Genomic DNA, 17213 nt, shown 5'->3' with positions numbered 1-17213 from the left:
CAGAAGGGAGGAGGAAAGTTTCCTGCATTTTTTTCTTCCTGCAGTTAAATGTAGATTGTTTGCAATCCAGCAAAGATTCTGATTTGAACAACCAAAGGATTCAGGATCTTACCCAGTCTGACCAGAAGGCTTACTCCCATTTACCTGAAAATGAAACCAGGTCTATAACTGCATCACCATGGATACAGATACAGTATCTGTTTGTGCAACAGCAGCATGTTAAAGTGACTTTCATATGTCAAAGAGCACGAGGATGATCACCTAATGCTTTTTGTCACAAAGGCCTGTCAACTTGTGTCACATTTAAGTAGGTGGATTAAGTTCATGGATACAGCTTCAAGGGATCAGACAAATATAACTATTACGTAGACATTCCCAAAGTGCTGACTCTGCTTGTCAAACAAAAATAGACAAAATACTAGTTTGAGGAGAGAGCATGGCTCACCCCAACCCTTGCGCAGTTGTATGTAAGGAGTCTTCCTCTGAGTGCAGCCACAAATGATTTTACCATTTTCTATGAGTCACTTCATCCAGGTCTGTACAGAGTCATAGGGTCATCAGTGATGTGATGAAAAGCTACAGTCTCATCTTTCGGAAGACAGGAACTTGATCAATTAAATGAGAGATACTAATGGAGCTTAATGAGCATTATTTTGGTAAACAGTAATGTTAGGTGAACTCAGTTTAAATGACCTGGAAGACAGAGACCTAGAATCAAAACCATTTGTAAACATTGGAAATGCTTCTCTTGCATTCAGTTTGACATAACTTGAAATCAATACATGCTTTTGGGTTTTTTTTTCAGTAAAGAGCAGAGCACTTAGCAGTCTGCAAAAGATGAGCACAATCATTCGGACAAGGTTTTCTGTCTGCCTCATGAGTCTGAGCTTTTCACCGACAAATATAAACATTTGCTTTTTAGAATATCCATAGACATGGGTATGTCTAAGTTACCTTTAAAATAAAGCTACAGAAGGCATTTCAAACACACTTCAATCCCAGGTCGTAAGGTGGTTCAGACTCCAGACATTAGATTAAAAAGGCTGAATTGAAAAAGCAGTGGTGTTCTCATGCCTTGCCTACTTTACTATTATTGTGGTCAAGAATGTGATGGAATCAGACTGATAAAATTATTAATATTATTTCTGTTTTCTGCTTCTGGTTGTAATGACGATATAGACAGATGACAGTGTCTGATTTGGCTCTCTTTTACTGTTTCTGATTAGACATGAAAGTGATGACCTCAGGTTAAATTCTGCCTGCAATTATTTATGTTTTTCAGCAATTAAAAGCTTCATAATCCAGTGATGCATGCACATGTGGAGAACAGAGGAAAAATTAAATAAGTAAAGAATTTGATTCAAGGTTTAGTTTTATATATGATTAAATTTAAAACCATACCTAATGAGGAACACACAACAAACAAAAAAAAAACGAAACACAAGAATAATAACTAGTCTCATCATACAATCTCATCTACAATACTGATTCAGAAACTAATTATTTCCAATTATATAGGATTTCAGGGGCCACAGAATCAGTTCAAACCATCATATGATGAAAGCAGAAAAATCCCTGATTAAGGAAGATTAAAAAACTGAGTAAACAGTTAGAAAAGCCCAGCAACAGTGAATTCTGTGGAGTAGAAACCAAAGCAAGAGATTCTGTCTTCATTGCCATCTGTGAGTATGGTGGTGCAAAGAAACAGACCTCATTTGGGTAATGTTTGTGTTCCTTGCAGGTCCCATTCTCCTATGATGATGTTAGTAAGTCAAGTCAAACATGTGAGTGTCCACAACTTTCTCATTTTTTATGAGAACTTTGCTTTCATTTAGAACTTTACTTTCATTAACAAGTGAAGAGCACTGTAACCATGAGCTTCAACAAATATCATTTCCTTAATAAACTCTGTGTTTTCATAACTGTATTCTCCTAAGTTTGTGCAAGTAGGCTGTCCAATAAAGGCCTACATCACTCATACATAAGAAATAATCCTGAACATATATCACATCTGGTAAGAAAGAGGAAGCCATCGGCAGTTAGCACCCTCATCAGATGGTGCAAGACCTCCTTGGCAAGCTTGACGTTGTGTACATACTGTAATGGGGAACTAGAAAGCTGCCAAGAGTTGACAACATTTAAAATAGAAAAAATAAAGTTAAAATAGGTGCTGTAATTCAGTTATCAAGTTATCATGCTTTCCCAGGTTCATTTTTATCCTACTTAATCCACAAAGCACCAACATGTGGGAAATAAATTTCATTTGTGTTTCCTTGCTATTTCCACTGTATTTTTCTTCTCTTACTCTTTATTCCAAAAATGAAACCATAAAATATGGCTGCTGAGCACTTGCACATCTAAAAGAAAAAACAATATTTATGCTTGTGTCTCACAGATCACAGACTGGCTACAGCTGGAGGGCCACAGTTAGCTGCATTTTTTGACTTTCTAATTAATTACTTCATTAAAAAAAGGCCTATTTTTAACTTCCAAAACTGAGATTTTTGCTATTGCTTCCAAGACACTGTAGTTCAGCTATGAATATGCACTCTGACTTTTTTATAAAGTATGTTTAAAAGGTCTTAAGGTCTGTAAGCTGATCATGCATGCTCCTAAACCTGATGGTCTCCATTGTGTTTGCTAGCGACCCATAAGTGGCGCTGCTGGCCAGCAACATTCGCAACACTGTTCTGAATCCCATCCCAGGTGTGGCTGTTTCCCAGGGAGCAGAGAAGAGGCAGAGCAGGTATGATTCCCACCTTAAGGTTAAAAATAAATAATCTGGCTCAGAGATCAAAATTCAGTGATCCGTGTTTTAGGATTTACTGTGATAAAAGACACAAATGCGTGGAAAGGCAGATTTTGTTATCTGTGAAATTCAGGAGACAATTTTATACAGAACAAGATGCATGAATACAGCACAATTATGATATCTTTAGGCCTACTCAGTATTGCTACAGTTTTTTTATGTACCAGGTTGCGCATAGAATAATTTGTTTCTGGCTGCAGGTACTAATAAGAAACAAAGCACAGCCAAGTGAAATTCTGCTTTAAATAGCCCACATTTAATTGATATTTGTTTCGTATTTACTGAAAGACGTCAAGTCTCTCATCAGAAAAATGTGTGAAAAAGTATGGCAAAAGTATGCTTTTTTCTCAATTTTTTTTCTTTCATTGCAATAGTTTGTAAATGATTTTTCTGTGAAAGCAAATACTTTCATTTAGTTCAGAAGATTCCCTGGGGAAAAATGGAAGCAAAAGGCACCACAATGTGATACCAGAGATAGCAGTGCAGAGAGGAATGCTGAATTCCTTTTTGAAAGCTGAAAAACATGATAAAGGGGACTAAAGGTTATTGGATTACAAGCTTCAGAAAACAAAGATCTACTGCTTGGGAACTGCACTAATTTATTACTCACATTTAACAATATATTTTCGATGACAGTTGTATGTCTATCTATAGAATAAAAGTCAGCAATAAAATTGAAAGGGCAGTCATACTGAGTACATAACCATGAGAACTTTCCTACAGATCATTCAGATAATTTCCCAACCAGGTCAGGAAACATTTTGATTAGAAAAATCACTCTTGCTTGACCCAAATCACAATACCTTGTTTTGCTGAGCCATCCTGAAATATTTCACTCAAAATCAAGAAAATAACTCACACTATATTTTTACGGGAGCTGTGTCATAGACCCAATGGTCTGCATAACTGGAGTGATTTCCACAAAGGACCACATCTCCAGTGCACTTGTCCCAGGTTGGTCCTGAGAGTCATGCAAGTATGTGCCCATCGGTGGGAAGCCATTTCTCTTCACTCTTAGGGGAAATGAGAGCATCAGCATAAGTCTGCGATAATATGAATTCACATGACATATTTTTTTGCAAATTACAGTGAAACTTTTGAGATGTGTTGATGGGTTTTATTTTAATCAAATTTCTGAATAAAATGTTTCAACAATTTAAAATGGAAATCTGTAGGTATTCCCATCCCATAGTTTTTGAAATATCAACTTTTCTTTGAAGTTCAGAACAAAAACAAACATGTAAATATCGGGATTTTCCCAGAGGTCAATTTCTCAGTTGTTATCTGCTCTTTGTCAAAGTAGTAAGTGTTATAAATGCGTCTAAGCACTGTCACCAGTGTGACCAACTAGCAAATAAAAGAATTTGCTTCAGGATTACCTGACAGTGGGTGGCAGATGATCTGATACTCTGTAATTTTTTTCAAGAAAGAGAAGATTTCAAGACTTCCTTCATGGAAGAGAAGTCCCCTCAAATGTGTACTTTAGTACTGAGCCTCCTCTTAAGAGACGAATTCTTATAGAATAGTATTGCAACAAGAAACCACGACACAGGGCTGTCAGGAATGTAGGTGATTAGAGATCATTTCAAATAGCATCATTAACAATCCATTACTTATGTCTACCTGATGATAACAATGCTAATTTTCAGTCATCAGGCTTGCGGGGAAAAAAATCATGACCAACACTTGCAGCATTTCAGTTGAATTTATTTATTTTTCTTCACTTGAGAAATAGGGTAATGGCATCTGCTTTCTTAGTTTACTAAGGATAACATATTGGCTACGAAATGTAGAATCATAAAATGGTTTAGGTTGGAACAGACCTTAAAGCCACTGAGCAGCTCAGTCTGCCCAGAATCCCATCAAACCTGGCCTCCAGTGATGGGGCATTCACAGTTTCTCTGGGCAGCCTGTGCCAGTGCCTCGACTACTCCTCGAGAGAAAAATATCCTCCTAACGTCCAACCTAAATCTTCCCTCTTTTAGTTTAAAACTATTCCTGCTGGTACTGTCATTATCACACATAAAATGTTGGTCTCTCTACTGTTTATAAGCTGTCTTTAAGTACTGAAAAGGCCACAATTAGGTCTCCCCAGAGCCTTCTTTTTTTCAAACTGAACAAGCCCAACTCCCACAGCCTATCTGCATAGGAGATGTTCTCCAGCTTTCTGAGCATCCTAATGGCTCTCCTCTGGACCCACTTCAACAGCTCCACAACCTTCTTGTGCTGGGGGTCCCAGGCCTGGACACAGTACTTTCTTACAGTATTTGCCAGATGTGGAAATATTGGTGATAGCTAGATGGCTGGATTGGATGATCTTAGAAGTCTTTTCCAATCTTGGTGATTCTGTGCTTCTATGGGACTTGACAAAGGCGGACCCTGCTGCCAGGCCTTTTTTGATGCAGCCCAGAATGCAATTGACCTTTCGACCTGCAAGAGCACAGTGCTGGCTCATGTCCAGCATTTCATCCACCAGGACTCCCAGGTTCTTCTCCACAGTGAGTTTTTCTCCCAGTCTGTACGCATATCTGGGATTGCCATGATCAGCTGCAATATGTTGCACTTGGCCTTGTGAACCTCGTGAGATTCACATGGCTCCACTTTTCAAGCTTAACCAGGTCCCTTTGGATGACATTGCTTCCTTCTCTCGTACCAACTGCACTACTCTGTTTAGTGTCATCTGTCAACTTGCTGGGGGTGTACTTGATTCCACTTTCTAGGTAATTGACAAAAATTTTAAAGATCTCCAGATGCAAAATGGACCCATGAGGAATGCCACTTATCACCAAGCTCCACCTGGACATAGAGCCATTGGTCACTATCTTCTGGCTGTGACTATCCAAACAATTCCTTATTTGCTGAAGAGAAATTTAGGGGCATTTGCCACCCAAAAATAATTTGTAGTTAAGTCTGGAGAACAACTTTTCAAAAAGCTTAACTGGTAATTCAGGAAAGATCCCAGCCACTGAAAGAACGAAATGTTGCCCTAAAATTCAGAAATGTAATTACTTAATGGGATTGACATGTATTGGCCTTAGTTCTTTTTTTTTTTTTTTTTTTTTTTTTTTTTTTTGGTAAGCATGTTTGATTATGAATATTTATTGTGGATCACATGTTTGGAATTGTTATATTGAAAAACATTTGGGAGCATTTTGCATATGGGGAGAAAAAGGACATTTTCTGTACATAAACATTTAGGACATCTAATGTATCAAAGACATATGGCACTTTGGTGAATCACAAACCAATAGTTGTATACATGACAGTCATTTATGCCCCTATGTGGTTGTTAGGCTCAGTAAATTGCATACATCCTTCTATTTTAATACAATTACATTTTTTACCTCTCAATTTCATTCTAAAATATTGAAAGTAAAGCATCTGATAACTGTGAGAATTATAAGCCTTCACTTCAAAAAATCATTTAATTTTATCTTTAGGGAAAGCAACACAGCATGATGTTTGCAGACCAACTGTGAAGGATTGCATCAGTAAATCAGTTAAGTGTTATATATAAGAAAAAGCTCTTTACAGTGCATCATAGCAGAATGCCTTTGAGACGCTGTTGTGAATAAGAGTCACAGCTCACTGAATATACTTTCTCTCCAGCTGAAAAAATATTCTGCGTAAGAGGAAAACCTTCATTGCAAAACATGGAAACAAAAAACAAGGGCAAAGAAAAAGGGGCAGAGGACAGAGGTCAGATTTCCCCTTTAAAAATAGGGCTAAGGAAAGCTTAGATGAAAGATTAGTAAGGCTGGAGGGAATGCCGTGGAAAAAATGTCATCAGGCATCTGACCCTCTGTGCCTTCACCAAAGTCTGCATCTGTGGAGGAGTGGCAGTCACAGCCTCCCTTGGTATAACAGCTCCTCTTTGGGTCTAAAATAAGGTTTTTGGCCTAGATACTATGCTCTTATAAAAACAGATGATGCCAAGTGTGCTGCGTTGTGTGTATGAATATCTGCAACTGTGAATATCGCAGCACGAGGCCCAGAGGCTATTAGTTGGTGAATTACTCCATCTGCATGGCACTTCTTGTGCGACTGTTCCTAGATATCTCTAGCTAAAGACATTCTCCACATCACCATAGATGACAGCTATTCAGCAACTGTGTCTTGTTGGTCTTTCTAGTCCATTGCCACACTGGAGTGGTGTCTAAGGAATAAAATCTATCCCACTATCTGAACCAGTAAGTTTTTCATCTTTGGTCTCCTTCAGATTTAGCTGCAACTGTGTTTAATTCAGTTTCGTCACTCCTTCAGGGTTTTGAGAGAACACAAAATTTGGAACAGGCTTTCAGACTGGATTTGCATTATGGCTGAGCAAAACATGGATCCTGATGAAGAAAAAAAAAACAATTTGATCTACTTTATGATTTAATTTTCTCAGCCTCAAGAATGTTGCATTCAAGTTGGTTCTATAACAATAACTGGAGCAAATGCCTCTGCAATTTGTGACAGTGCACACAGACCTAAGAGTTATAAATCTGTATTAAAAGAGAATCTTTCCTCATCTGTGTCTCCGTGTTACCACCTACTGGCATTTATGACCAAAATTAGGAAGGTATTCTGAGCCTGTAAGACATTATGAGTGTGTATTTTAATACAGATGCCTCTCAGGAGGCATCATGGTGTGATTGAACGCTTTCAGACACTCACTAAAACCACCATTTGATCTTATGGAGAATTAAATTAGAACAGAGCTTTTTGTAATAATCACCCGTTCAAAATAACTTGCTGTAGCCACCACATACAAGGGCAACTGTCCTAAGAAGTAGATCACATTCTACTTTCAATTAGACGTAGGGCCAGGGTATAGCAAATTATGTAAGAAATAGTTTGGAATCTCTGATGAAAGGAGACCAGTGACTCTCCTGAACATGTCCCACTGCTGCAAGACACAAGAGGATTCTCTTCATGCTGTCGTATCATTACACTCTGGGGAGTATGGAGGCGGGATGTAGGGGGCCTCTCAGTATAAATTGAATCACCCAGCTGCGCTCCCAAACCCTGATATTGCCACTTTCTGTACTGCATGACAGCCACATTTACTAATGTGCTCACAAATTGTCCTGCTCCTCAGGGTCTTCTGGAACATACAAACTTCCTCCAAGACTAAGCCTGGGGAAGTTTCTCAGATGTGTTACTCCTTCAATGCTACAGACAGCACAGATAAGACAGTGCCATTGATTCTCCTCTGGCAGAGACCCTGAATCCCACTGACTGCTCTATGGAGATGCCATTAGCAATGCAGATATAGATAATGGGGAGAACATCCAGAGAGAAATTGTTTTGTGAGTGCTGTCCTTTTTCAGGTCTCTGAACAGAAATCTGTCAATCTTCATACTTCTTGAATCCACAGTTTCTTTCTTTCTGATCCTACAATCTCTCAGGAGGATGTGAAGATTGACTGGAACTGTCATCAAAACTGTTGCTGGAATATCTTCCAAAGTCATATATATTTGTCAAGCACAGAACCAAATGCTGGCTTTAATTCGCCCTTTCTGTAAGAGCCTGCATCTTGCTGATGCATCTACTAGTTCAGTGAGCTTCAAAAACAAAAATAATACATGATAAATTAGGGGGAAATAGGAATTAATGAAGATTCCCAACTCTGCATGTGTTTTGTAGAGCACAGTGCAGAATTATCGTGCTCTATTATTTAACATAAAAAGGGCTTGCACCTCATGGCTTGAAATGTCCATGATGTAACGGCTCATTCATTTAAAAATTTAAGTTTCTTTTAGAATCTGAGCTAAAAGTTAGGGGAATTATATCAATTAATATTTATTTGAACAGGAATGCAATTTACTGTTTTTTTTTCATCACCAATGTAAAAAAGAATAAGTAAATTTGAGCTGATTTAAACATTCATCTTTGCCATGAACCAAAATGCACTGAATCTTTCATATCAGAAACAGAAAAACTAAAAGCAGCTAGATCTCCCAAGTCACAAAATGGCAGTAGTAACACCTTTTTTTTAACCAATTACCCTGTTGATCAGTGCACCCAGCAGGCTACAGAAGTGTGCATCCTCCTCTACCCCAAGGAATCTGATCCCAAATGTTTGTATACAGTGACAGTACAACTAAGTTACGCATGCAAATAACGCTGGAGTTGAACACTCCTCATAAAACTGCCTGTTACTGAAACTTTGTAAATGTTAATTGGGAAAATTACAGAGAGTAACTCTTCAGCTTTATTGTTCCTTGACATTCAGATTCTGCAGCATATCCTTTTGGTTCCTAGCTGCCACTGCAGGATGTTGCAGATCTGCAGTCTCAGGTCCTCAGTCTTACCTACCAGCCCCAAGTGGTTATTTCATATGGCAGTAGGCATCTATGTTTAGGCAACTGCTGGCTGGTTAGCTGAAACTATTTTGGGTTCCACCGAGTTCGGCAAGAGAGAGGACAGAAGCTCATTTGCTTCCATTTGTGTATCTGTTTCCTAACTTGGACTTCAGCCATTGCAGTGTAAAGATCATCAGGACCTTTGTGTGACTGAAAGCATATAAAAATTTTCAATGGACTGTCTTGGACACTCATGTCAAATCAGTTTTCTCTTCCTAACTCCTAAAATACCATCAACTATCCAAAGCAAACTAATAAAATCCTCCAGAGTACATCAAAACCCCTGGTGAACGACAGAAAAATGGCTTCAAATGTGAAAAAGAGAACGATTCTATTTTCTGGAGTCTTCAGGAATGGCACATCTGTAGTGACTGAGAATGAGGTGAGAGGGATGGATGGGATGAGAAACTGATGACTGCAGCTACACAGCTGTAACAGCTACACTGTTCTACAGGGTCCGGAGAAAAAGCCATTTGTAGTGAGACTAAGAAAACCGTGCTTACAGCTGAAGTTAATGATGTTTCTGTTCTTTTGTCTTCTTCCTTCTACTGGTGTTTGCATTCAGTGCAAAGCCACATATTATTGGCTGAATGAGAACAAATTTTCTGCCCTCATTCTAAAGTAATTATTACATTAGGATCTCCAGTTCAGTGGAGTTTCTGCATTCTCCTGAGTGGGCCATCTGGTATTTGGCCTTATCCTTAGAAAAAAATCCCTAAGTATTTTCTTTTTTAACATGTTTTGTACTTTCAGTTTAAGAAACCCTCTGGATGTCCCCTCCTGAAATAGATTTTTTTTTATTGTAAGGCATATCATTCCCAAGGACCACTCATGCATGTGGCAGCTACTAATGTTTTGATAACCAAAGTCTCCCCAGTAGAAACTCCCATCTTGTTTAGTATAAAATGAAGGAACTCATCCAGTTTTTTATGGATCAGAAGCATACTGTATTTTTTTTTTTTTCAAAGCTCTCTTAAAGTGATATATTTAGGAGGTATGAGGGGAAAGAACTGGACAGTCCTTTATTTATCTTCCCAACAGGTGCAGCATAGGGAGGCACAAAGGCAGCATTTGCTAATTTCAGTTCTGCCAAGTACAAGCACCCTCTGTTCTGCTGAAAAGACAGTTCCCGTCTTTCCTCCTAAACTCAGAGGAGTTTTGATTTTAATGTGATCATGTTAAGTATATCTCCCATGCACAGATGCATTGTTTTTTTCAAAGGGTGAATGAGATTTTTAACTCATGTAGGAATAACAGATCAATCTGCCTACACTAATATTAAAATAAAATTAGAGCGCTGTGTAAGAAACCTTCCTACAATTTACACCATGGAAAAAAAAATAAGATAAATGAATCAAACTGAAGCAGATCAGTTTTGAGATTTTCTGTAGAGCAGTCTTAAACTTCAGCATGGTGGAGGTGGGATGTCAAAGAGCAAATCTGAGGCGTTCTGGTATCTCAGAAGGAAGTGGGGGAGCAACACTTGGAAATGAGCTCTGAGAGGGCAAGGGAAGTCTAAGAAAAACTCAGATCCCAACATGCAACAAGATCCGTGCAGGAGGACACAGCTCTACAGTGTTCAGCATGGGAGCAGTGCCCACCCCAATGAAGATAATTATAACAGTAAGGCACACATTTGCTTTCCAATTGTAATAGCTTTAAATTTATCAGCAAGAGCTGATAATTTTCTGAAGAACTGTTAGAGAAAAAAAGATAAGGGGTTAGGGTTTCCACCTCCCCTCATCCATCACAATCAACATCCATCACTCACCTATGACTTCAACACAGTGCTTGTAAATGATTCATATGGGCCTGGCTGTGAGTGATTGGGCTCTGAGGTAGATAGAAGTAATAGGAACGCGTTTTACAGTCAGCCCTGCAGAGGGGCAATGATAATGGCAGAAGATAAATATCTGTGTGCTTTCCTTGTGCCTTACTGAAGCACATATCTATACAGCAAAGACAGCAGCAGCTGCACTACCCAGTATGGTGCCATAATAAAATGATTATACAGGTTCAGCCTCCTCCATGAAAAGCACTAAGCAGTGTTATACAATATTGACACGCAGGGTTCCTGAATTTTCAGGAAAACTTTCCATCAGCAGTGTTAATTTTGACAGAAGCCAAATTTATGCACCCAGGCTGAATTTCCATTCAACTTCTTGTCCACCTCTGAAAAAGTATCTAGTCTTGAAACTATAATATTAAAATAAATATAACTTTAATTAATTTTTCTCCATCCTTAATACTGAGATTGATTTCCTGCTGGAATGTTGCTTTACATGAATACTTACATGATTTATGTGACTAGCTTAGGTAAAACTTACGGGGTCTGTTACGTTGGTGCACCTGATTGTGTTTTTAAATAGTTAAATATTATAAGTATAATGCAAGTATAACTATATAAAAGACATATAATGAAACAAAACTGGTCATATTTCAAAGTAACAGCTGTTTCAGCTGGGTTTCTTCAGGGAGAATAGTGTTGTCACATCTTCAAAGCAGTCTCTACTGATAAGCCTGTTTACCTCCTTTCACAAATTGCTTTATGTTTCAGGGACTGTCCTTCAAACAGACAATATTTGCACATGCTTATCTTCAGAATTTTAAAATCTCTGTTGTTTATAGATCTAAAAGAGTTTTACTAAAGCACTGGATAACATAAACACGCTGATTTTTTATTTTGATTCCTTGCCAATATGTGACTGCTCCGGGCAGAGCTTGCATACCCTTAGAAAATGAAGTTGGCAGACAGTTGATAAATGCTTTGGCTTAAAATTTGGAATGGTCTCTTAACTCATGGCCATGACTTATTTCCTAGATTGGAGAGAATAAATAAGGCAAATTTAAAGAGCTGCCTACTGGGGACTGACTTGCACCTGTCCCTGTGGGATGATGCCCACAAATAGTCTGAAGCCATTGCTCTTGAGAGACTTGGCATGCCTACAAAAGCATATCCAAATGCCATGGCCTGTCACAGTTTAAGAGGACACCTAATTAATGGGCAGACCTTATTATGAATATTGGTAAAAGGAAAGGGAGAGAGAGGAAAGATCATCTGACTGATTATAATAAATTACAGGAAGTAATTAGGTGAGGGAGGGTTACTCATTAGTTACCAGAAGAACGAAAGGCCATTAAAGTTAAATGCGCTGATAAAGGTCTTTGGCATCACAGTCTTATTCTAGTCATCCACTGGGATCAGCTAACAGAGTGCCCATGATCTAGTCTTCACCTTGTGAAATTTTAAACAGACCAAGATAAAGCTATCTCACAACAGCATGGCCACGTACCTCGAGAAGGCTACAGCTGATGCGACTATATAGGACTTTGACTCTTTAGGAGTACAATAGAGGCCTTAAATCATTAGTTATGGAAGTCTATTTCTACAGTGACAAATTCCATTAGGCTGAAGTGCTCCAATAAACTTCTCTAAGCTGAGTGGTGAGTTTAATTTGGTGATCCTGTTTGTTAAGAGCATTTTGTGAGGCTTCACTCTTATCAAGTCAGGAAATTTCTCACTTTAGTAATCTAATAATCTTAAAATATCTCAGAGCATTTGACCTGAAATAAATCAGCCTGAGATCTTGCTTCTGCACTGTCTTTGAAATACCTATTTACTTTAGAGACTACAGTGACAAAAATTGCAGAGCTGAGATTTTCTTAACATTGAACTGTTAGCCAGTTTCTGATCACACAGCTGCTTCTTCTTGTGTATGCTTTTTTTAACTGAAAGGTCCTATGTGTGTAAATTGCTTCTTTTTGGAAAGCACTTGAAGCAGAAACATTTTGCATTGCAGTCAGCTCACAAAGGTTTCTCAGAGAGGGCATCCACAGATCCCTGCCAGAATGCAGTCCATGGTTCATTTTCATTACTTAATTGCCTTCAATACTTCACACACTGGAAGTTACCTTGGGAGTAGACATCTTACTGTAGAGCTACTACCAGTAGCTGCCCTGGTACTGTACTATTAATCGCACCAGTACCGCTACAGATAGTCTTGCCACTGGTAATGTACATAATACATGCACTGCCACCAGCTCAGGTGAGTTCCTGATCTACAAAAAATCTTTTGGAAGCAGCTAATCTCTTAAGCACAATTATATATATTTATAATATATAAAATATATATTATATATTTATATTATATATATATATAATATAGATCATATATATATATATGTATATACATATATATACATATATATATATAATATATATATGCATATCACCCTGATCTACTGGCTGCAAATAGGCTAGGTGCGATGAAGAAGAACCACTGTGCAGCCCGTACGAGTCACTTCTCCACAGCTCATTCCTACTACAAACTCAAACGCAGTTAATGTGTAAGGCTTCAATACTGTTTATGTTCTGGTATTTGTTTCAGTATAAGTGTATGTGTTTTTTAGAGTCACTAACCTGTTTTGTAACACAGCAACACCATAATTGCTTTTCTATTAACTGTATTGTAAAGATATATTTAAAACAATCTAGTCTGAAACAGAATAACAGTCTTTTAAAGATACGCCTCTGAACACTTTTTCTCCAAAACACATATCTTTTACAGGTTCAGAAATATTTTAGGTTTTTTTTTTTCTTTTTTTTTTTTTGGTTGGCAGTCACAGAATGCCTTTTGATTACACTGTGTAATATCCAGTCAAATAACAGATCAAATAAAAGGGACACTTAATACACATGTAAATCATTTGAATTACAAATAAGACACTCTAGAAGGGGCTTGGCTCTAGGTCTGATACAGAGGATTAGGCTTTAGTATTAATACGTGCACTTGGTGTAGCTATTTTCAGAGGAATACTTCATCCATCATTGTCCTCGAGCACTAAGGAGGACCAGTAAGTAAAATGATCACTTTAGTCTGTCAACACTACTTGCTGAAGATTCAGTTGTGCAAAAAGTTTAGTTTTCACATGTCCCAACCCCTTTGGGGTGCTGCAACTGCCTAATGCTCCTGATAGTTGCTCTGCTCTTAGCTTCCACATAAATAGAAAATATTTTAAATACATCTCAAATAAAGCAAGTTCTATGAATAGGTCAGTTTTAAATCAGAAGTACTCATTCAAACTACATACGTGGGCTATCGTACCTTCCAAAAGTGGTGGGAAATAAATGTTACTTAATGATGTCTTTTCACAGTATCATTTTAATCTTAAATTCAGTTTTGCATTTGGGAATGCATTAGGAAATCTATCTGCATACTTTCTTTGCCACTACTTTAATGCATGTACAGTTTGCCCGTTTATGACTTTGTAGAAGCTGTGGATATCACCAATGCTAAACAGTAATCAAAATTTCTTACCAACACAACTAAACTAGAATGAAGACTTAATGAAGGGCTATAGAAGTAATGCAAGTGTAAGAGTCTTATTTAACTTAAATGTCCAAAATAGTTAAAAAAAAAAGTGGCTAGCCCTTAGGAAGTTGTGAACTAATAGTCTCTCAGTGTTTCACACATGTTTGTACAGCCTCCAATGTACATGATGTTGCATCTTGCTAGGAGACTATGTAATGAGGTTTTTTTGCTGTCAACTCAATAGTACTAGAAAAGGGACTAGTATTACTGTTTTAATGTCTTTCTGAAACATAAAATAATAATTTCTGTAGTGTGGTAAAATGCATAATTCTAGTTCAATCTACATAGAAGAACTTGCTACATTCTCCACTCTTGCATTCAAGAACGTTTTTTCATTAGAAACTTAAAATTTTCATAAACATTTCTTCTCTGTTGAATTCCTTATGCAACTTAATTTTCAAGGGTAATGAAAAACATATCAGCATGCTGCTATCTTAAAGCATAATGAATGCATGTACCCTGTTTTCCAGAGTCTAGATACCAGTAACTGCACTTCAAAAATTCTAGTCAGCACAGTATGTGCTCAACTAAGTAGTTTCTCAGTATCTCTGCAAAGCCATTATCTAATGTCTAAAGTAGTGGGAGTCAAAGCAGTTCTGTCTTACATCTGAAACTATTCTCAGTTTAAAAGTATTGATGATCTGCCTTGATGTAGTGAGGTTATACAGTTATCACTATTAGATGTCATTTGTTGCTGAAATGTTCAAGACGATCTAAAAAGCATTTTGCTCTTGTGTGTGTACTCATAATTCCTATAATTAAGAAATGTTCTGGTAATATTTGTTATGCTTACCATCTTTCTTGGTGGGTTCCGGCATTGTTATAAAGTTTCTTTATTCCTAGGGAGTTTCAGCCTTTCAGATGCAGTAAGTAGTAGCCCCAAGTCCAGCTGAGAGAGTGTGCAGATCAGTATAACAAGCAGAGGGTGAGAAGAATTCCTGTGCTTTATATACTGCAACTGAAATATCAATCAAAATAGCACCTCCTCTCTTTTCAATGCAAACACTTTGAAAATTGACAGTTATGGGAACCCCTCTCACATCTGTTGTCTACAGCCTCTGCTCCCTTGGCTTTTGGAAGGAATCTCTGCTGCATTGCATGGGGCTGATGAGAACATCTATAACTTTCTAAATTCAGCTGCAGTGCTCACTCTCTGTGTCCCTCTTTGTAGCATGCAGACATGCATACACACGCAGACAGAGGTTGAAAAGTGACTGCCAAGCTATTAAAGAACCCATTCTGCCTGCAGAACTTATAGGGACTTCTTGAATACTTTAATCCCATTTTCCATAATATAAGAGGGACAAATAAGTACGAGCAGAATGCTTTCAGTTAAACCTCACATCCTTCCTTGGAGAGAAAGTGGGATGCAGAAATGAAGGAGTGAATAGGAGAGAACCTTGTGGTATTAATGAAGTAAAAATGATTATTGTGCTCCTATTTGGAGCAATGAAGACCCTCCATGCCTCCATTCTGCTTATATTGCTACACTTTCTGGGGTCCTTTCCTTGTTTAACTGTTTCTAAGGAAGAGATTCTCATTTTGGCTTAGCTAGACCCCATAAAATTAATTTCAGCACTACTACCTCACTAACTGGAATTGTCACTGCTGGGAGATACCTTCTCCTTTCCATCCATCCAGGAGATGAAATACTCTTTGCTTTTGACAAGCCAGGGAACATGATAGAAGGAATGCAAATCCAACCTCAGCACACGCACTGAGGTCTTAAACTCCTACTCTACTTAAACTGTGAGTTTGTAGACAATAGAAATACAGGTCAAGTTCATCAGAGGGGACTAGGATTTATTTTCTTACACACTTTTAGAATTTCAAGACAAAATAGCAGTGCAATAGCTAAAGGGATTGTGAAGGGTTTCATGTTATTAATATACAGGTATGTGTCCATATCATGATTGTGTGTTTGTGAGAAGTAGGATACAGACAGCCTGTACACTGTCTAAATACACTAAAATGTTATATAAACCATACTTTACCTCTTTGAGGTAGATGTAAGAGTAGTTATTTAGAGATGAAAGAGTAGTTATTTGCCTTTTTATTCTCTATCCAATTCATGATTGCTTCCTGTACTAGGCTTTCAGATATTTAGCCATTTAACATATATCATAAGTAATCATTTCATTTCTTTCTTTAAAATATGAGATTTTCATATCATATTTCTCCATATCAGGATTTTTTCTGCCATACTCACTGTGGTGTTTTATTATTTGACTATAATACCTGTAAAACAGAGAGAAATGCAAAACTACTGCCTACACAATCCAACTCAAGTAGTACTAAAGGCTTTTTCCCCTTGGTTTCATATTACTATTTAGGTAAGCTTCCTTATATCATTGAAATAATCCCTGTCCTTGGAAAGCAAACAGGATGCCTTAAATAGTTAACAGGGGATTTTGTATGTCAGTATAGGATTGTTGTGGCACCAGGAAATGAGTGCATGCACAGGCCTAATAGTACTGCAGATACCATTTTTCACCAGGGAAAGGAAGCCATGCAGAGGCACCTGGACAGGTTGAAGAAATGGGCCCATGTGAACCTAATGAAGTTCAACAATGCCAAGTACAAGCTGTTGCACTTGGGCCAGTGCAATCCCAGGTATTTATGCAGACTGAGGGAAGAGCCCTTGAAAGCAGCCCTGCAGAGAAGGACTTCTATTGCCTACAA

At 37.9% G+C, this 17213-nt stretch overlaps 1 protein-coding gene across 1 annotated transcript in view; it reads right to left on the bottom strand.

Moving 5' to 3' along the window:
- Positions 1 to 15349, bottom strand: part of MYBPC1 (myosin binding protein C1) — a gene marked incomplete at both ends in the record, with an annotated part of 78964 nt that extends 63615 nt beyond the window's left edge. Inside the window, one exon of the mRNA XM_079532473.1 lies at positions 15325 to 15349. Coding sequence (XP_079388599.1) covers positions 15325 to 15349 — 25 coding nt within the window. The remainder of the gene's footprint in view (positions 1 to 15324) is intronic.
- Positions 15350 to 17213: the final 1864 nt, after the last annotated feature.

This window comes from Tetrao urogallus (assembly GCF_951394365.1).
Source record: "Tetrao urogallus genome assembly, chromosome: 1".
In the NCBI taxonomy this organism is placed as follows: Eukaryota; Metazoa; Chordata; class Aves; order Galliformes; family Phasianidae; genus Tetrao; species Tetrao urogallus.
The sequence above is the reverse complement of the archived record's forward strand: the minus strand, read 5'-3'. Positions and strand labels throughout refer to the sequence as shown.